The sequence below is a fragment of the Pelobates fuscus genome, chromosome 2, assembly GCF_036172605.1.
Source record: "Pelobates fuscus isolate aPelFus1 chromosome 2, aPelFus1.pri, whole genome shotgun sequence".
In the NCBI taxonomy this organism is placed as follows: Eukaryota; Metazoa; Chordata; class Amphibia; order Anura; family Pelobatidae; genus Pelobates; species Pelobates fuscus.
In genome coordinates, this window is record NC_086318.1 from 218,718,906 (window position 1) to 218,741,537 (window position 22,632).

General features: G+C 37.8%; 1 protein-coding gene across 1 annotated transcript in view; it reads right to left on the bottom strand.

Moving 5' to 3' along the window:
- The window catches only part of AHCTF1 (AT-hook containing transcription factor 1), a 132,432-nt gene that overhangs the window by 44,523 nt on the left and 65,277 nt on the right, over positions 1-22,632 (bottom strand). The window contains exons 12-21 of the mRNA XM_063443190.1: positions 22,031-22,159; positions 21,671-21,761; positions 21,490-21,579; positions 21,229-21,369; positions 21,033-21,137; positions 20,700-20,793; positions 17,946-18,063; positions 17,809-17,865; positions 14,308-14,454; positions 12,099-12,286 (exon numbers count right to left, since the gene is read on the bottom strand). Of these exons, the coding sequence (XP_063299260.1) occupies positions 12,099-12,286; positions 14,308-14,454; positions 17,809-17,865; positions 17,946-18,063; positions 20,700-20,793; positions 21,033-21,137; positions 21,229-21,369; positions 21,490-21,579; positions 21,671-21,761; positions 22,031-22,159 (1,160 nt within the window). The remainder of the gene's footprint in view (positions 1-12,098; positions 12,287-14,307; positions 14,455-17,808; positions 17,866-17,945; positions 18,064-20,699; positions 20,794-21,032; positions 21,138-21,228; positions 21,370-21,489; positions 21,580-21,670; positions 21,762-22,030; positions 22,160-22,632) is intronic.

Sequence of the window (22,632 nt, forward strand, 5' to 3'; positions counted from 1 at the left end):
CGCCTCTGATTGTGTCAAAATTTGTCTCATAGCATCAATACCTTGTGTATGGGGAATGACAGTGTATAGGCTTTTGACGTCCATGGTTATAAGGACAATTTCTTTGTCTTTAAGTTGTATAGTTGACAATACCTTAATAAGTGAAGGAGTATCTTTAATACACGTGTCCAATTCCAGTACGGGTTGTTTAAACAGTGCATCTAACCATTTGGCAATAGGTTCCAACACACCCCCTACCGCTGAAACGATTGGCCGTCCCGGGGGGTGTGTTGGATCCTTGTGCATTTTAGGGATAGTGTATATGACTGGTGTAGTGGGAGTTGTATTATACAGATATTCTGCCACTTTTGGTTCCAAATATCCAGCCATCAAACCCTCATTCAACGAGACATCTATTTTACGTTGTACCTGGGTCGTAGGATCTTGAGGTAATTTCTCATATGTTTGCTGACATTGAAGTTGTTGTCGTATTTCTTGTGCGTAGTTTTCGTATTGCATCACCACAATACCTCCTCCCTTGTCTGCCGGACGTATGATTATACTTGGATCTTGTGCAAGATTCTTAATAAGGTTCCTCTGTTTAAGTGTAAGATTATGTCGTTTTATTTTATCAATCTTGATATGTTCCTTGGTCTCATGCATAATTGTAGACATATATGTTTTTAAAGTTGGATTATTGGAGATAGGGTCAAATGTCGATTTAGATTTGAAAGAAAAAAGTTGTTTTGGTTCTTGTGTTATCGCCTGGGGAGGTCTTTTTGCATAATATTCCTTCAGGCGTAAGTTCCTTCCAAACTTGAACATTTCTGTGTTCCATTTGAATAATTGTGGTTTCGATGTAGGTACGAATGATAATCCTTTGCTTAAAATGTCATTTTCTTCTTGTGTGAGTTCTCTTGATGATAAGTTGAATACTGGTATTATTTCCTGAGAGGGGGTTTTGTGCGGTTGCTGATAGATCTTACCACCCTGTCCTCTCCGGATGTTGGTTCGTCTTGGCTTTTTGTTTGGCTTCTTGTTATACTGGCTCCTCCCACTGCTCCTAAAAAAGTCTTTTGTTTGTTCGTTTCAGTATCTGAGGCGGACTCTCCTGATGTTATATCTATTGTGGAGACATTAGGTTTTTGTATACGTTTTCTTGGGCGTCTGGATCTTTGGTGACCGCCCGATAACCATTTATAAACTGTATGTTCTCTGTAGTCTTGTTTTACTCGCTCCATTTTCTGCTTTTTAAATTTAATAAGCTCATTCTGATATCTTGCTACTTCTTCCTTAAGGGTTTGCTGTAGCTTTAAGCCTTCAGCCGAATTCAATTGAAGTGCATGTGTTGATTCCAGTTCCAGGATTTTCTGGCGTATTTCTGCCAGATCAGTTTTCACATCTTTTATTATAATAAGTACCAGATCTAAAGATGCTTTGTTAAGCACTTGTGTCCAGTCCCTGCAGACTTGAGGTTTCAATCTGCCTATTGTAGGCACATTCATAATTCTAAAGCCTCTGGGGATTTGTTTCATTTTAAAATAATCTGACAAAAAAACTCCGTGTAAATCCAAATCAACTGCTTTTTTATGTAATCTCAATAGTTGAAAATAAATATCCTTGTTTGAATAATGAGTAGTAAATTCAAGACTAGATTTGTCCCACAAGATAGCCTGAGTCTCCTCAGGTGTAAACTGCAAAGTCTCTGCTATATCTGAATAAGCTCCTGCTTGTATCAAAAAATCATCCATATTTTATCCTTTAGGGAATGTCAATTAATGTAGTAATTTCCAAAACACTGTTACTAATGCCAGTATTCACAATTTAAATATGCAGGTGCTATGGGAGAGCTTTCCCCTTCGGCTCCCAATAGTAAATATACAATAAATGAAATAGTCCATGCACTCTTGCTCAAAAAATAATAAATAGTATAAATGTTACTTGCCGGGTGCCACTTCCCATGGGGTTGTAGATAGAATCAAACCAGGAATAATTGGGTTGCACTCACGGTCTTAGATGAAAAGTTATAAATTTATTCCATAAATTGATGCAAAATCGACGTTTCGGTCCTCTCAGGGACCTTCCTCAGGATCAAATGACATACATACATACAACAAATATCGCCTTTATATAGCTATAAAATTAATACTTAATTGACTTACCCTGGTGCAGAGAGTTCAACCGCGGCGTTCTCCATTCATAATTGCGCATGCGCGAAATAGACGCGACCTTCCATAACCCGGAATTTCTCCGTAATGACGTCACTGAACGTCGTTTCCCTGGTTACGCGGTATGCGTTACCTAGGGAACTATTCTACACAGGAAAATCGCTTGCAGGTTATACTCCGTGCACCTTGGGACTAGATCGAATAAACAGACAATTTAAATATTTGATAAAAGGACTGTATGTTATGCTATTTAAAGGATACTATATTAAACTAACATTATACATTATGTATTTTAATACAACTAATGAATTAACATTGTACAGTATGTATTTTAATACACCTAATGTCCTTCATTTACTAAATAATAAAGAAAAAATAAAGAAAAAAATTTTAAAGAAAAAATAAAGAAAAAATTTTTTTACTTGTGATTCCTCCATATTAATATATAATGTACACCTGGATAGTGCTTTGATTTGTATGCATGCCTGCAAAAAGGGGCATACTTAACTGTCAATATACAAAATAATAATTAAACAATTAAAAAATCACTTGCTTTGCAATAAGTATGTAAGCAATCTACAAATGTATTCAAAAAATAATCAAAAATATTACTATATAGTGATAAATTGTGTAGTGACTTATAATAAATAATATACAATGTATAGGCATCCCTGTATACAGGGATGCCTATACATTGTATATTATTTATTATAAGTCACTACACAATTTATCACTATATAGTAATATTTTTGATTATTTTTTGAATACATTTGTAGATTGCTTACATACTTATTGCAAAGCAAGTGATTTTTTAATTGTTTAATTATTATTTTGTATATTGACAGTTAAGTATGCCCCTTTTTGCAGGCATGCATACAAATCAAAGCACTATCCAGGTGTACATTATATATTAATATGGAGGAATCACAAGTAAAAAATTTTTTTCTTTATTTTTTCTTTAAAATTTTTTTCTTTATTTTTTCTTTATTATTTAGTAAATGAAGGACATTAGGTGTATTAAAATACATACTGTACAATGTTAATTCATTAGTTGTATCAAATACATAATGTATAATGTTAGTTTAATATAGTATCCTTTAAATAGCATAACATACAGTCCTTTTATCAAATATTTAAATTGTCTGTTTATTCGATCTAGTCCCAAGGTGCACGGAGTATAACCTGCAAGCGATTTTCCTGTGTAGAATAGTTCCCTAGGTAACGCATACCGCGTAACCAGGGAAACGACGTTCAGTGACGTCATTACGGAGAAATTCCGGGTTATGGAAGGTCGCGTCTATTTCGCGCATGCGCAATTATGAATGGAGAACGCCGCGGTTGAACTCTCTGCACCAGGGTAAGTCAATTAAGTATTAATTTTATAGCTATATAAAGGCGATATTTGTTGTATGTATGTATGTCATTTGATCCTGAGGAAGGTCCCTGAGAGGACCGAAACGTCGATTTTGCATCAATTTATGGAATAAATTTATAACTTTTCATCTAAGACCGTGAGTGCAACCCAATTATTCCTGGTTTGATTCTATCTACAACCCCATGGGAAGTGGCACCCGGCAAGTAACATTTATACTATTTATTATTTTTTGAGCAAGAGTGCATGGACTATTTCATTTATTGTATATTTACTATTGGGAGCCGAAGGGGAAAGCTCTCCCATAGCACCTGCATATTTAAATTGTGAATACTGGCATTAGTAACAGTGTTTTGGAAATTACTACATTAATTGACATTCCCTAAAGGATAAAATATGGATGATTTTTTGATACAAGCAGGAGCTTATTCAGATATAGCAGAGACTTTGCAGTTTACACCTGAGGAGACTCAGGCTATCTTGTGGGACAAATCTAGTCTTGAATTTACTACTCATTATTCAAACAAGGATATTTATTTTCAACTATTGAGATTACATAAAAAAGCAGTTGATTTGGATTTACACGGAGTTTTTTTGTCAGATTATTTTAAAATGAAACAAATCCCCAGAGGCTTTAGAATTATGAATGTGCCTACAATAGGCAGATTGAAACCTCAAGTCTGCAGGGACTGGACACAAGTGCTTAACAAAGCATCTTTAGATCTGGTACTTATTATAATAAAAGATGTGAAAACTGATCTGGCAGAAATACGCCAGAAAATCCTGGAACTGGAATCAACACATGCACTTCAATTGAATTCGGCTGAAGGCTTAAAGCTACAGCAAACCCTTAAGGAAGAAGTAGCAAGATATCAGAATGAGCTTATTAAATTTAAAAAGCAGAAAATGGAGCGAGTAAAACAAGACTACAGAGAACATACAGTTTATAAATGGTTATCGGGCGGTCACCAAAGATCCAGACGCCCAAGAAAACGTATACAAAAACCTAATGTCTCCACAATAGATATAACATCAGGAGAGTCCGCCTCAGATACTGAAACGAACAAACAAAAGACTTTTTTAGGAGCAGTGGGAGGAGCCAGTATAACAAGAAGCCAAACAAAAAGCCAAGACGAACCAACATCCGGAGAGGACAGGGTGGTAAGATCTATCAGCAACCGCACAAAACCCCCTCTCAGGAAATAATACCAGTATTCAACTTATCATCAAGAGAACTCACACAAGAAGAAAATGACATTTTAAGCAAAGGATTATCATTCGTACCTACATCGAAACCACAATTATTCAAATGGAACACAGAAATGTTCAAGTTTGGAAGGAACTTACGCCTGAAGGAATATTATGCAAAAAGACCTCCCCAGGCGATAACACAAGAACCAAAACAACTTTTTTCTTTCAAATCTAAATCGACATTTGACCCTATCTCCAATAATCCAACTTTAAAAACATATATGTCTACAATTATGCATGAGACCAAGGAACATATCAAGATTGATAAAATAAAACGACATAATCTTACACTTAAACAGAGGAACCTTATTAAGAATCTTGCACAAGATCCAAGTATAATCATACGTCCGGCAGACAAGGGAGGAGGTATTGTGGTGATGCAATACGAAAACTACGCACAAGAAATACGACAACAACTTCAATGTCAGCAAACATATGAGAAATTACCTCAAGATCCTACGACCCAGGTACAACGTAAAATAGATGTCTCGTTGAATGAGGGTTTGATGGCTGGATATTTGGAACCAAAAGTGGCAGAATATCTGTATAATACAACTCCCACTACACCAGTCATATACACTATCCCTAAAATGCACAAGGATCCAACACACCCCCCGGGACGGCCAATCGTTTCAGCGGTAGGGGGTGTGTTGGAACCTATTGCCAAATGGTTAGATGCACTGTTTAAACAACCCGTACTGGAATTGGACACGTGTATTAAAGATACTCCTTCACTTATTAAGGTATTGTCAACTATACAACTTAAAGACAAAGAAATTGTCCTTATAACCATGGACGTCAAAAGCCTATACACTGTCATTCCCCATACACAAGGTATTGATGCTATGAGACAAATTTTGACACAATCAGAGGCGTACAGCGGTCCACCTATTGAATACACATTACAATTATTGGAACTAGCTCTATCTAATAATTATTTCAGATTCGAAGAAGACTGGTTTATGCAAAGGGCCGGTACATCAATGGGTGCGGCCATGGCCCCAGCTTATGCAAACGGTTACATGTATATATATGAAACAACTAACATCTTACCAGTATATGGAGATAAAATACTTCAATTTTTTAGATTTATCGACGACTTGCTTGTATTATGGACCGGGACAATACAGGAAGCCCAACAGATGGTAGATGATTTGAATAAAATCGACAGTCCAATCCGATTCACATCAGAAATAAGTAAAGACAGAGTACACTTTCTGGATTTACTCATTTGGGTGGAGGAGAATAATTTACAGTATTCATTATATACCAAACCCACCGACCGCAACACTATTCTTCATGCTCAAAGCGCACACCCGGAACGTCTCAAAGCTTCATTACCTAAAGCACAGTTCCTCAGAACCATAAGGAACAACTCCAATGCTCGAATTAGGGAAGAACAACTAACACAGATGAAAACAAAGTTTCTTAATCGAGGTTATAACCACACACAATTGGAAACAGCATTGAAACAAGCGAGAGAATTTATCCCACAAACCTCTGTGAAGACACAGAATCGTCTAATTTGCCCAACCACATATAATGATTCTTCAGTTCAATTATCGAATATTATCCGAGATAACTGGAATATGTTGGCCTGCGACTCCACACTACCATCAACTTTTCAACAGAAACCTTTAATTTGTTACAAACGAAATAAAAATTTGCGTGATTTATTGGTTAAAACTGATCCTGTACAAAGTTATGTACGGCAGGGGAAGATACAGCATCGAGGAAGCGTCAGATGCTTGGGATGTGTGACCTGTAGCCACATGGTCCCATCCCGCACATTCAACCACCCCCATACCAGTAAGAAGTTCCTGATAAATCATACTATTACCTGCAAAACTTCGTTTGTTATATACAAATTAACCTGTCCATGTGGTTTGTCCTATATAGGTAAAACACAGACCCTACTGTGTGAACGTATACGCGGCCATAGATCGAATATCCGTACAGCGTATAGGGACGGCACCAGCGACAAACCGGTCGCAAAACATTTTTTGCAGAATCAACATCCTTTAGCATCTCTTAAATTTACGGCGATAGATCATATCCCGGAACCAAGACGTGGGGGAAACCGAGGCAAGATGCTTCTCAACAGAGAGACGTATTGGATATATCTACTCGACACAGTTGCTCCAAAAGGACTCAACGAAATGATCTCGTATCATTCCTTTCTCTAATAAGCTCCATTTTTGCTTGTGTTTTTTGATTTTTAAAAATGAACCGTTGTAGGCTTGTAGATAACTGTGATTAGGAATATTAATGGCACATTTTTCTTTATTGAATTCGATGAGTTGGCACTACAAAAAAGTGAAACTTAGATGTAGAAACAATATCTATAGAAAGATCAATTAAGACTATACAATATGTCATAGTAATTCAGATAGATACATTATAGTTACAATTAATAAATTGTCAATAAATGTACTATTAATCTAAATGAAGAAAATATTCCACACAGTATATCCAGCGAGACGGTCATATAACTGTATGCACTGCTATTATATAGGGAACACTGAATAACATTTACAAGGTTCTTCCAACACTGGCACTCAACACACAAAGTTAATGAGAGTTAGCTTTAATAAAACTAGCACGTAATCCCCGATTAATACAGGGATGCCTATACATTGTATATTATTTATTATAAGTCACTACACAATTTATCACTATATAGTAATATTTTTGATTATTTTTTGAATACATTTGTAGATTGCTTACATACTTATTGCAAAGCAAGTGATTTTTTAATTGTTTAATTATTATTTTGTATATTGACAGTTAAGTATGCCCCTTTTTGCAGGCATGCATACAAATCAAAGCACTATCCAGGTGTACATTATATATTAATATGGAGGAATCACAAGTAAAAAAATTTTTTCTTTAAAATTTTTTTCTTTATTTTTTCTTTATTATTTAGTAAATGAAGGACATTAGGTGTATTAAAATACATACTGTACAATGTTAATTCATTAGTTGTATTAAAATACATAATGTATAATGTTAGTTTAATATAGTATCCTTTAAATAGCATAACATACAGTCCTTTTATCAAATATTTAAATTGTCTGTTTATTCGATCTAGTCCCAAGGTGCACGGAGTATAACCTGCAAGCGATTTTCCTGTGTAGAATAGTTCCCTAGGTAACGCATACCGCGTAACCAGGGAAACGACGTTCAGTGACGTCATTACGGAGAAATTCCGGGTTATGGAAGGTCGCGTCTATTTCGCGCATGCGCAATTATGAATGGAGAACGCCGCGGTTGAACTCTCTGCACCAGGGTAAGTCAATTAAGTATTAATTTTATAGCTATATAAAGGCGATATTTGTTGTATGTATGTATGTCATTTGATCCTGAGGAAGGTCCCTGAGAGGACCGAAACGTCGATTTTGCATCAATTTATGGAATAAATTTATAACTTTTCATCTAAGACCGTGAGTGCAACCCAATTATTCCTGGTTTGATTCTATCTACAACCCCATGGGAAGTGGCACCCGGCAAGTAACATTTATACTATTTATTATTTTTTGAGCAAGAGTGCATGGACTATTTCATTTATTGTATGTATATATATATATATATATATATATATATATATATATATATATATATATATATATATATATATATATATATATATATATATATATATATATATATATATATATATAGATAAATACATATAATTACATAAAAGATTACATTAGTATACACGTAGAATTTATATACCTATAAATGCATTTATATTAAAATTCTACGTGAATATTTAAGTAATTTTTTAACATAATTATGTCATTTGATTAATTAAAATTTGATTGACATGCCTGACAACACAGGGAGAAAGTGCAGAGAATTTAATTCGCAAGCACTATATTTGACCCTGTAACTCTCCAAGACACCATAAAACCTGTATATAGGGGGTACTGTTTTACTCGGGAGACTTCGCTGAACTCAAATATTAGTGTTTAAAACTAGTAAATTGTATTACAACGATGATATTTTAAGTAAAAGTGACGTTTTTTGCATTTTTTACAAACAAACGGCACTTTTATGGACTATATTATTGTTGTAATATGTTTTACTGTAAAATATGTAATATGTTTTACTTTAAAACACTAATATTTGTGTTTAGTGAAATCTCCTGATAATAACAGTACCCCCCATGTACAGGTTTTATGGTGTTTTGGAAAGTTAGAGAGTCACATATAAGGCTTGCATTTCATTTTTTTGACATTGAAATTTGCCAGATTAGTTATGTTGCCTTTGAGACCGTATGGTAGCCCAGGAATAAGAATTACCTCCATAATGGCATACCATTTGCAAAAGTAGACAACCCAAGGTATTGCAAATGGGGTATGTCCAGTCATTTTTAGTAGCCACTTAGTCACAAACACTGGCCAAATATTAGTTTTTTGCTTTTTTCACACAAAAACAAATATGAACGCTAACTTTGGCCAGTGTTTGTGACTAAGTGGCTACTAAAAAAGACTAAACATTCCCCATGTTCAATACCTTGGGTTGTCTACTTTTTCAAATGGTATGCCATTATGGGGGTAATTCTCATTCCTGGGCTACCACACCGTCTCAAAGGTAACATTACTAATCTGGCAAATTTCAATTTGAAAATGGAACGTTCTATATTTGACCCTGTTACTTTCCAAAACACCATAAAACCTGTTAATGGGGGGTACTGTTGTACTCGTGAGACATCGCTGTTTACAAATATGTGCATTTTGTTGCAGTAAAAGCCAACAGTATTATGACATTTGCAGCTAAAATGGTAGGCGGAACTACAAATTTAAAAAATAAATAAAAAAAATCTCATTTTTTTTTAATTTTATTCATAATAAATTGTTTCATATACAAATATTTTATATGAAATGAAAGCCCTGTTTCTCCTGAACAAAATGATATATAATAAGTGTGGGTGCATTTAATATGAAAGAGGTGAATTACGGTTGAACAGACATTTAGCGCAAATTCCAGTTTTGTTTACGTTTTGTTTTGATCAGAACGTGTACTATTGACTCCGTCCTGAAGGGGTTAAATACTAATATATAATCTAGATATTAACAGCAAGCTCTGAAACAACCATATTACTTTACTTTTAAGGTGTACTGTTGAAGACCACATCACCTCCTCAATGAAGTGGTCCAAGCACAGTAGACCAGTATTAACCCAGCAATGTAAAACACTGCAGTTTTGTAGTGCAATGGTAGGCAACCCCGCAATGTAAGACACCTCAGTTATGTAGTGCAGGGGTAGCCAACCATCAGCACTACAGCATGTGGACTATGTTCGGAACTTCAGATGTTGTGGACAACATCTCTCCCAGTAATGCTTTAAGCTTTGCATTCTACTTTGCAAAGAAGATCAAACAGATAAGGAAATAACTCTCCCCACCATACGTAGATCATGCCTTTCCTACCCTTAAGACTTTCTCCATGGCTACTGAAAAGAGGTGGCTGCGCTTCTCCTTTCCTCTCGCACCACCACTTGCTCGATCCTGTCCCATCTCACCTTCCTTCCTTAACACACATCTTCAACTGCTCTCTCTTTCTGGTGTTGACACTTCTGATCTTAAAAATGCCACTGTAGTACCTATCCTGAAATATAAATATCTCTTGACCCGTCCTCCCCTTCTATCGTCCCATATCCCTGCTCCCTTTTTCCTCAAAGTATCTGGAAAGACTTGTCTTTACCAGTATGTCTCATTTGCTTAATTCCAACTCTCTCCTTGACCCTCTTCAATCTGGCTTCCGCCCTCTCCACTCTACTGAGACTGCTCTTACCAAAGTTACTAACGACCTAATTGCAGCTAAATCCAAAGGCTACTACTCCATACTAATCCTTCTGACCTTTCTGCTGCCTTTGACACCGTTGATCATGCTCGCCTTCTTCAAACTCTTTAATCACTCGGTCTCTGTCACTCTGTCCTCTCATGGTTTTCCTCTTAGCTCTCCCAACGCTCCGTGTCCTTTTCTAATTATACCTCTTGCCCTCATGCCGTCTCGGTAGGGAGTCCCCAAGGGCTCTGTCCTCGGTCCCCTTCTATTTTCTCTTTATACTGCCTCTTTTGCAAACTTATTACCTCATTCCACTACCTGTACGCTGATGACACAAAGATATATTCTCTCCTCCCCGGACCTCTCCCTGCCGTCCTGCAACGTGTCACCGCTTGCCTTTCCTCCATCTCTGACTGGATGTCCTTCCGCTTTCTGAAACGTAATCTCTCTAAAACTGAGCGCCTTTTCTTATCTCCTCCTAATACTGACCCTCCTCTTTTGTTTTCCCTTCAAGTTAGTGGTAACCACATAAGTCTATCCTTGCAAGCGCGCTGTCTTGGCGACATACTTGATTCTGTCCTCAACTTTGAGCCCCACATCCAGTATTGTTACCAAATCCTGTAGATTCCATCTTAAAAACATAGCTCGCATCCGCCCCTTTCTTATGCAAGATGCTACCAAGGAGCTTGGCCGTGCTCTAGTAATTTCCCGCATGGATTATTGTAAACCTCTCCTAATTGGTCTTCCCAAAAGCCGTATTGCCCCGCTACAGTCTGTAATCAATGCTGCCGCCAGACTGATTTTCCTCTCTAGTCAGTCCTCTCACACCTCATCCCTCTGTCAGTCCTTACATTGGCTTCCTATATCCTATAGGAGTCAATATACCTATAAAGCACTGAACAATTCTTGCCCCTATTTTATCTTCACAAATCCATAGGTTTGCCCCTTCTCGGTCTCTCCACACTGCCCATGACCACCTCCTGTCAACTGCTCGCACCCGTATAGCCAACTCCCACTTGCAGGACTTCCCGCAGGCGGCTCCCTTCCTATGGAATAGCCACCATCAGACTCTCCCATAGTCTTCAATTATTTAAGAAGTGCCTTCAAATCCATCTCTTTATGAAAGCTTATTCCTCCCAGAGTAACCTCTACCTCACATACCTGTCTCCTGCTCTCTCCTAAAGGGCAGCACTCTACTCTCTCCTCCAGCTCTGCTTTACTCCCACCTTATTTGATTGCCATTTCATGTCCTATTGTGTTTTACACCCCACCTCCTACAGACTGTAAGTTCGTTTGAGCAGGGTCCTATTGTTTCTGTAAGTTTTCTTGTAATTGACCTATTTATAGTTAAACCCCCCTCTCATAATATTGTCAAGCGCTAGGGAATCTGTTGGCGCTATATAAATGGCAATAATAATCATAGTGAGCATAAATGGAGATGTGCATACGGCCCCCAACTGTTGTATAATTTAGAGGGCTTTATATTCACAAAAAAATGTTGATTTAATGATAATGAACATTAGAGATTCTTACCTATTGGCCAATAGCACAGTCATGTGCAATATGACCTCTCGAACACATGTTATTGGAGGGTTCATAACTTTTATGTATCGCAAAGCTTGTCTGTAATCCCCTAGGCACATCAGTGATTCTATTATTTGAAGATGTTGCCAGGTCACCAAATGATGGGCACCAGGGTGAAGGATACAATCCACAGCGTTCTGAAGGAAATATAAGTTAGTGGGTTCCATAAAAAAATATTCACCAACTGCAACTCTAATACAGGATAAAGTGTTAAAGCAATAAAATAACGTTAATGTAAAGAAAGCCCCAGGGCAAGATAGTATTCACCCAGGGAGCTTAGTGTAACAATATCCAGATCACTGTTTAACTTAACTTTAAGATTATTTTCTTTCAGGAATTGTACCAGAGAACTGTGCCTATATGTAAAAATAGTTCAAGACTCAAAGAAACTACAGACTTGTGAGCTTAACATCTGTGGTTAGGAAACTTGAAGGGCTGTTAAGGGTTAATACTTAAGAATTAAAGTAAGGCACCAAGACCACTGCATCTCATTGAAGTAGTCTGGTACAGTGGCCCTGTCATTTTAGCCATGCAGCTGCAAACAATTCAGTTTCAAAGAAACTGCAATGTTCATATTTCAGGGTTAAGACTGCCTCTAGTGGATGTCTACCAGACAGCCACTAGAAGCGCTTCCTGCAGTTTCACATTTTTATATTTCTCCCATTTGTCTCTCAAATTCTCGGACAACACTCACTGCTTAGGGTATAAGAGACCTAACAGATGAAGTACTTCTGCTCTCCACCCATAGCAACCACAGCACAGCAGACTAAGCCAGTGTCTTGGTGTCACTAAGGAGGTGTGCCCTGCTTGGGGAAGGGACCTCAAGCAGGTCAAATCAGTGGTTGGAGAAGAAGCATGGGCAGACCGGAAAGCAGCAGAAGAGGAGTGGGGGGTGGACTTTGCAAATGTGATGGCGGCAGGGGACTGTAGGCCAAGGTAAGTGGCTACAGTATCCTCTAAATAAAAGCATATTCCAAAACTAGAAAATGTGCAAAGGGAAGCTACAAAATTAATAAGGGGGATGTAAAACCTATTAAAAGTGGCTAGATGAACTGCATTAGTTTTCTTTAGAAAAATAGGACCTTCAGAGGCGATAATGCTATTTGCAAGGTCTTACAGAGAATTCTTTTAAACAAATCATGATATTGGTAGCAGAGTATTTAGTTAAACAGTCCATGTAACGTAAAAGTATTTCAGTCACATAAATGAAGCTGTATAAATCTTGCTATTTAAATACACACTACAAATTTTCACTGCATTGGAACTGAGACACACACCGCATACTTTATTTCTGCTTTTTCTAGGATCTCAAAATGTTTAAAGAAGAACAGAGGTAAACAGCAATGATGCTTAAACATGCCTGACAAGGGGAATGAGAAGATGTCAAAATTGGTATTTTCATGTATGAAATGCTTAAAGCAGCACTGTCACTTTTAATAATAATAAAAAATAAATGATAATAGAAATTTAAGGAGCTTACAAAGTAATCAGAAGATAAGTAGGAATTATTTTGTTATTTAAGAAAAAGAAACATTTCATAGAAGCTTATGTCTGTCTATGACAAGAAAATTCAAGCGCAAGGTTTCGGTGGTTATTTGTCAGGCCGTTACATCTGAGGCAGGCAGCTGGCTGTAATGAATGAAGGTGGCGAGGGAGCTGTAAGCTTCTTGCTCTGCTCCCTCCAATGATGTCACAAGCCCTGATATCACTAAACAGCTTGCAAGGGAACAGCGCAAGAAAAGCTTGAAGATGACAGAAGCCCCTTTGGAAAGCCAATCCACTCTAGCTCTACCAAAGGCTGAATGGGCTTAAATGTAATTAAAACAAATAATTTGAATGTGAGAACGTGTGCCTATCAGAGGATAACATAGGATTTAACAAATGATTAAATATAAATAAACAAATCTTTCAAGAACAAAGTAAATAGGCCATGGTTAAAGACTGTTCATGTGTTTTAAGCACACAATGAGCGGCTGCTAGGGTAGCATGTGTTCACTGGCCTCCCTTATAAACAATTGATACCAACGAACATAAAAATGGATGACGCCCATGAAAAGCAGCATATATAAGTAGTATGTACACATAGGTGCAGTCCTACAAAAATAATTTCCACATACTCCAATGCTTTAATAAAATAAACCTAGTTGGACAAACGTACCTGACAATCATTACGGTCCAGAAGCCAAAACCCTTGAATAAGTTTGATGAGGCCAAATGGAATTGAAAAGGCTGTGGGGAATGAGTCAATTGAAGAATCCGGTTTGTCTGGTAATGAATACATAATATCCAGCAGAAAGTAAATGGTCTGGATAGATAACCGGTTAAGGTTAATTACGCAATGAAAATTGTACTTTTAGAAATTTGGTCATAACCTTTAATGAAATGTCCATCGATGTCTATAACGCTACTGGTAAAAGTCAGCATTTTAACTTGTACAAGCACTTTGTTTAAGCTCCCTGTGACATTTCCTCCAGTCTTAACTCTCTCGAACATTGACAATACTTTCGCAATGTAACAGAAAATGGTAACCATTGTAGATATTGAGGGGGATTTGTTAAAGGGACACTACAGGCACCCAGAACACTTAATCTCATTGACATGGCCTGGGTGCACTGTCCCTGTCTCCCTTATTCCTGCAATGTAAAACATTAGTTTTTGAGAAACTCTGCAAGACAGTCACTAGAGGCAATTCTGAGAGTTTTTCGCACTCAAATGATGCGGATGTCCTCACGCTCTACATGAGAACAGCCAACGTCCATGAAAACATTGATTCAATGTTTTCCTATTGAAAGGACCTAATGCGCTTGAGGCTATTGCTGCACCTACGCATTAGGACCCTACGTCGAATGATACAGAGCACTAACGGACATCCACCCTGGAATTGGGTGATTACAGATTTTTTATTTTTTTTTAACACATTGTGAGCCACAACTGGTGGGGGGCATGGGAGCGAAGGATGGGACCAGAGGGCAATATAGTGTTAGAAATACAACTTTGTTTTTTTAACGCTATAGAATACCTTTAATGGAAAAGAATAGAAACAGGATTATTTGCAAATGATGTGGTCTTGGCTTTATCTAATCCTCACAGAAATATATATACACACACACCCATCTCTCTCCTCTCCACGGTTGTATTTGAAATGTATTGCTCATTATCAGGTCCTCTAGCAGATGCCTTCGAGTGTGAGGGTGCCTCAGTATCTTAGCTGTTCCTTACAATGCACTGTTCTGGACAGAGATCTCCCATGTCAAACCTGTAATCTGCTAAAGCCACTCTCCTTCACTTTCCACATCCTTTTTATGTTATGGTTACTGGTGTTTTCAAACTCATTGCAATTACAATGGCCTCCTGAAGTGAACTAAAGATAGTGAGCCAAAGTTGAACACCTGTGGTGACACTCCAGAGGCAAAAAAAGTGGTTCTTAACAGAAATGTTTAACCCCTTAATGACCAAACTTCTGGAATAAAAGGGAATCATGACATGTCACACATGTCATGTGTCCTTAAGGGGTTAAGCAATAAGCTCGATCTAAGTTCATAAGTAGCAAGATAAATATATAGACATGAGATCATATGATGAAAGACACTGGTTCTTGATGCACTATAGTGATACTGCACACTATTATACGCCTTTTAAAACAAGATTATACACCACAGAAAATTAAGGATATGCATAGTGATTACAGCAAAAATAATTAAAAAATTATGGGGGCTGAAAACTAGCAAATATGGAAAACATGGAGCTCGAGAAATTTTGGTGGCGTCAACTATTTATGAGGAAGTCCCCTAATGTGACCGGTACTGCACAGGGTGACAAGATTATATACAACCTATTCCCGTGTTTGGAAAGCATTTGTAAAGTATGCGGTGGGTTGGTAAGGTAGTGAAGGTGGACGGTAAAGTAAGACATCCCTCCAGCGCAGGCCTGTGTATAAAGCATCATTTGTGAGGACTTTCAGGCACCAAACTCTTCTCCACAAGGAGGACAAACAGAGGGCCCTGATGGTATATTGCCACTGACTTAACAGATTTTCCTGGAGAGGTCACATGTGTTTTTTCCCAAATTTACTGCAAGAAAAGTTGAGGTTAATAAACAAAGAATTTGCATAAGTTATTTTCAGAGAAGGAATAAGTGGAATTTTTTTCTTTGTTTATAACCCAACCATGATCTTCTAGGTAAGAAGAATCGGTCATAACGCTTCTTTTTAGTTCTGTAGATGTTGCAATCAGAAGCCAGTTGTCTAGGTACAGAACAATGTGTATTACGTTTTCTCTCAGATAACGCGATTAAAGAATGGATTGCATTTTGAACTTATTTCTTAATAGACATCTGTTCACCTTTTAGGTCTAACATAAGACGAAAATAACTTTTTTTTCCAGGAACAATCTTAAAAAGGCTACTTTTTATTTTCCTCTTTTGGAACCTTTTCTATGACGCTTTTTTTAATGAGGTCTGAGACAGCTGTGCAAAGAGCTTCTTTTACCTGTCTAGAACGAACCCCTAAACATAGAAAACACTGTGGAGAAAGATGGTCGGATTTTATTACATATCCTTGTTGAATTGTACACAGATCTTGTGTGGTGATTTTTCATCTGCCTGCAAAGTAGGATTTCTCCTACTTGTCTGCATCAGAATCTGTGTGCTGAGCCCTAAAGGACTTTATTTTCCTTATTTTTGTCTTCAAATGCATGTTGTCTTGTTGTAACAGTGGAATGAAAAAGGACTCCTGAGCGTGCATTGCATTTTGAATTAGCATCATGGCCTGACTACAGGCTCCTGCTTTTGCTGCAGATTACATCAGAACTGTAGGGAAAGAGATAGAAATCCGTGGATCCCTTATAACCTTTTTCATGGAAAGAAAGGCAGAAAGCTGGGGGAGGGCCAATACTTTTAGCAAATGCCAAGCATGCAGCACTACATGTACATCGACTTCAGTGGACAGTTTTAAACGAAGAATATTAACACATTAAGGACTATTGTCTTTTTTTATTAGACTGCAAAATGGTCCCTAAAGAAATTATGCTCTGTAGAAACCTTTTCTAAACGTAAATGATATTACACTTTGGAGAATTAGCCATTAAGATCAAGCTGTTAAAGGACCACTTTAGTGAAGTGGTCTGGGTGCCAGGTCCCCCTAGTTTTAACCCTGCAGCTGAAAACATAGCAGTTTCAGAGAAACTGCTATGTTTACATTGAGGGTTAACCAAGCCTCTAGTGGCTGTCTCCCTGACAGCCACTAGAGGCCACTTCCGTGACCCTCAATGCGAAAGTCGCATTGAGGACACGCTGACGTCCATAGGAAAGCATTAAAAGTAATGCTTTCCTATGGGCGGTTTGAATGCGCGCGCGGCTCTAGCCTTGCATGCGGAGGGTTTTAACCTCTTCAGCCCAGCGGGAGGGGGGACCGAATAACCCTATAGTGCCAGGAAAACAAGTTTATTTTCCTGGCACTATAGTGCTCCTTTACGATAAAATACTTTTCCCTGAGTGGAAGCATTGCATAAAAATTGCACAATGAAGAAAGTGTGTTTAAAAAAACATCTGCAATAACATGCTAAACTTACACCTGCCCGAGCTTCTTGTATTAAAAAAAAAAATGAAAAAAAAAAAAAAAAATTATTCCTCATTCTAAAATATATTTAATGACAAAGGATACAATAGCATGTTTGCTCATTTCTTCTGCAGTTTCAATGAGGTACAAATCAAGAAGTGCCTGTAAGAAAACATGTGTTAGTCATTCAGAGGAACATGCATAGTATTTACACAAACACAAAATAAAATTTAATATCTGACTTGTAAGCTCGAAGGTGGGTATTTTCCTGTGCCATCCCTGCTCCACAGCAGCTCAATTCGGTTTCCAAACTGGCAAGTCATTCCATCAATCATCAAGGAATTAGCTTTCCACTTCCCACTGCAAAATAAAAGTAATATTTTTGGCATACAAACTGCAAGGTATCTCTCACTCAACAAAAAATGTACGAATTTCATAAATATAAACTCTTTATGAAATGCTCAGACCGTGTTGAAAGATAGAGGACAATGTGGGGACTACTTTGCCCTATAGTAAACCCTCAAGTTAAAAAAAAAAAATGTAACAAAAACTGGAGCTACCACAGTAAAATGTTATCACTTCCTCCACTCCAACTGTTGCTAGTGATGGCAGTGGGAAGAATGCATTATCTTGCTAATTAGGAAGAACCACCAGAAGGTGGGGTTAAGCGGTTGAGAAATACTGATAAATCCATAAGGCAGCTGGAACAACCCAGGCCAAAGTCCCTCTTATATGTATGAAGTATGAGGTAGTGGAAGGAGGAATTTGGGAGTAGGCCTTTGGTATATCCTCCGAAGGTACATGCCCAAAAAAAAAAAAAAAAAAGTAGGGCCGGAGAGATAGGAGTAAAATAGTGTAGTATGTTACACAATCAGAAGAGAAGGAGACAAAGAGATGCAGTTACAGGAAATGGAGCTACAGCACTCCTCTGGATAGCACCCAAGTGGTATGATCCCTGCCTGAGTATATTCTGGTACGTCTCATGATTTCAATTTATGGCCAAGGGATATGGAAATGAACACAGAGATGGACACTCTATAGGGTTGTTAATTTCTGGTGCGGTCATTATAAAAAAAAAAAAAAAAAAAAGTGTAAAATAGGAAGTGTTACTTTTAATGGTTTTACTTTTTATTGCACATTAATAAAGATAGTAATATTCTGACTATCCAGGACAATCCTGTTAAATTATGGAACTCCATGAATTTCCTGGACTTTGTTCTCTCAGGTGGGGAATGTACCTCCAGAGGCTTATGGAGTGAGCAAAGCTTTACTTTGCTCCTGAACCAACCACGAATAAGACACCACAGGACCTATAACCTCAGAGTGGGGATCATACCACTCCACGTCGCATAAAGGAGCCCCATACTAGGTTCCAGTATATGTGAGGGCACTTCCAATTTTACTCATTTTTATAAATTTAGCTGCACCATATATGTATATATATAACTAACTACAAATCTTACTATATTATATATATCTGGACCATATATTGAGATCAAGAGAGGTACCAAAATATCCTCAGGTGGGGATCATACAGCTCAGGTGCTATCCTGAGGAGTTCTGTAGCTCCTTTTCACACAAGTGCATCTTTTTTTTCCTTTCACTTTCAATTGTGTTACATACTACACTATATTACTTCTATTTCCCCTGCCTTCCTGTTTTTTGTTGCATTATTATACATACCAGGGCACTACTCGCAAATAACCTTTTTCTATTATCTTGCTGATCAACAGAATACCTTATTATACATACCAGGGCACTACTCGCAAATAACCTTTTTCTATTATCTTGCTGATCAACAGAATACCTGAAAAGGCTTTGGCAGCCTTGCAGGATCCTCATTTACATCAGTGTTGTACTTTTGCGCATGTGTGGGTAGCACCACCGAGGACTCCTGGCGGATGAAGTGCCAGGAGCTGAAAATCGAAGATGGCTGCATCTTCGGCATCAGGTAAGTAAAATTCTCTACTGCCCACCGCACACCAATCGGCCAGCATCAGGGGTCTTTGCAAAATATGCAAAGACCCCCACAAGGTGACACAGTTGCTTTAACCTTTGCCATCAGTCACCAAAACAATGCAGTGGATGATGTGAGTGTTTTAACACTTAACGCAGCCCTACATTTGATCAGGATGGTGGTGCGTTCTGTGAGCATCTACATTCGCACCACCATGTCAGCAGTGTTGGTCAGCCAGCATTTTGCATATGGTAACTTTCTTTAACTGTGCATGCAATGGAGAAACCTGTGTGCAGAGGCCCTCATTTACAAGGAACAATTGGATGAACTGTAAGATGGCCTTTAATCTACTGAGCTAAAGCATGACTGTGGATCAGGCCATAAACCACCAGTTGCCTACCTGTCCCATGACCAAAACTAGCCTAATTAGAATGACAACTCACAGGGGATCTTTTCTAAAAGAACAGCTGGAGAGCCACGTTGTCTTTTCCTGCTTTAAATCGTAGGCTCTGTACAGATAAGTGTCACTTCTTTAAATCTACATGGAATACTTTTAAAGTATACATTTTTCTTAAAGAGTTCCTTCAAGCATCATGACCACTTCAGTTATTTGTTTCATTATAAAGCTCTGTACATACGGAGTTTAGCCACTTTGCTGCCGTTAACGCCAGCAGTATAAATAAGGTGTCATTAACCAGCCTAGAACAAAAGCTCAGGGCGGGCAAACGTCAGTTCTGTGCATATAGGACATCGGACGTCAGCATGAAGGCAATAGTAGCATGCTCCCCTCACCTCCCAACTATATTCTCTCTTTAGCCCACCCTCCATGACATCTATCCCACCCAGTGAGAGGAATAAAATCAACAAAGGAGAATCACACTAAAAGGAGAGCTTAGACTAGTGGACCAGAAGAAATATTTTATTTTGTTTTATCTGTGGTGGGGTGGAAGATTCCAAATAAAAAGGTTCTGTGGTTTGCAGAGATCATTTAATTCAAAATAAAATGTAAAAAGGAAAAAACCACACCAATATTTATTACCTAGACAAATTTTCCATCTTCTTCCGTCTCTCTGAATAGAACTTCTGCGTACGATCATAATTGTAGTATGGTCTGGTTAATTGCATGGATTCATCTGACAAAAAAGAATTACAAAATATATATATATTGATATTTATATTTAAAAAAAAAAAAAAAAGTGTTTAATCACCATTTACTAAACATCTCCCATCAGAATAACAAGAAAATATTCGTCATTATGCCCTTCTACAAATTAAGTGATAAACAGTAGAATATCTGGTATTTGACTCCATTATTACAGGTTTTGTTAAAACAAAACTTCAACTGCTTGGGTAATTACAACACAACACTTGCCTGCATTATCTGGCAACAGGCCAATTCGACAAAACCAGAGGACAACAGAGGCATAGAGTGTCAAAAGTCTACCGACAGACTGTTTGTTTGTTAGGTCCATTAGGCCTGTAAAGAGAAGAATGAAACAAACCATGTATATTATTTTGCTTGGGAATAGCAGAAAGCCTACACTTGCATGTAAAGGAAAATTAGGTACCTTGTATGGTTACTTCCTGTGCTTCTGTTAAGAAACAACTCAAAACAGTTGTCAGATTGCTGAAACGCAGATGGCAGTGTTGAAGAGACTGAAGTGTTTGTGGATCAATAAAATTACACGACCCGTCAAAAAGAGGAACACCTACAAAATACAGTTCGATATAACTTGCAGTGAGGAAAAGAAATAATTTAAATTATCTTACTAAGCAGAAGATATCTCATTAAACTGTTGACAAAGAAAAGCCATCAGGTGACTACTTACAAAGTCTGTCAAACTCCTCCTTCGTCAAAGTCATCTTATTCCATGTCCACTCCAGAACAAAGCGCAGGTTAGCAGCACATCTTGGTTGCTCTTTTAAAGTAGAACAGGGGAAAAAAATTAGATATGAATCCGGAAAGTTAAACAGCAAAATTGAGACTTTGAAAAAGTAACCTGCTTTTACCTTCTGAAGTCCAATGCTTGATACAGCTGGCTAAAAGTGCATGGGAACTAGTATCAACAGCAGCTGACAGGACTGCTTGCAATTTTTCATCCTAGAAATGAAGAGGTTTTACTGAAAATAACCAATTGATTCCTACGTGAGTATTTAGGTTTGCAGAGACACTAAGCACCAAGACCACTACATCTTAATGAATCGGTTTTGGTGCATAGATCCTGTGGACCAACGGAAAACAAGCATTTCTGAAAAACAGCAATATTTCTAGTGACTGTCAGACAGTCACTACAGGCAGTTTCTCCTTAAAGAACCACATTCCATGTACCATGAAAAAATAAAAATATACAACACAATCTTAACACGTACCTGACTTAAGTTAGCAGGATGTACATCAGTGTGTCTTGGAGAGAGCAAGCCTGCTACAAGACATCTGTTAAAGCCTTCAGGAATAGCTTCATTTAAGGAATATCCTGAGTTCTTTAAGAAGTGCAATGTCTGGAGAGAAAACCAAAGTTCATAAGACAAAACTGAAGTGGAAGTTTAATCTGTGCAACAATAGAATAATTTGAGGCTTACTTAAGAGGGAGAGCATGTAGTGCACCCTCTTATAAAACCACAGTAAACAAATGTTCGATTAAAAGGGTTACTCTAGCCACCGTGACCACTTCAGTGATTTGAGGTGGTCACGGAGGCAAGAGTCTAAAAGTCAATATGTGCAATGTTTCATCTTTAATTGTGTGCCTGTGGAGAGTTGCACACCTTGCACACATGACTTGGGCAACAAATGTATTTTTATGTGTGCGCTGTTCCTTAATCTGTATTATATATAGGTTTTGGTCACTACGGTAGCACCATTCCTGCAAGATACAAGAATTCCTTTTTGTCTTTACAGAACTCTGTTCTGGCCTACCTAATGTAAATTATGTGCATTTTGTTGCATCTGTCAGCAAGCTGGCGACAGACAGCGA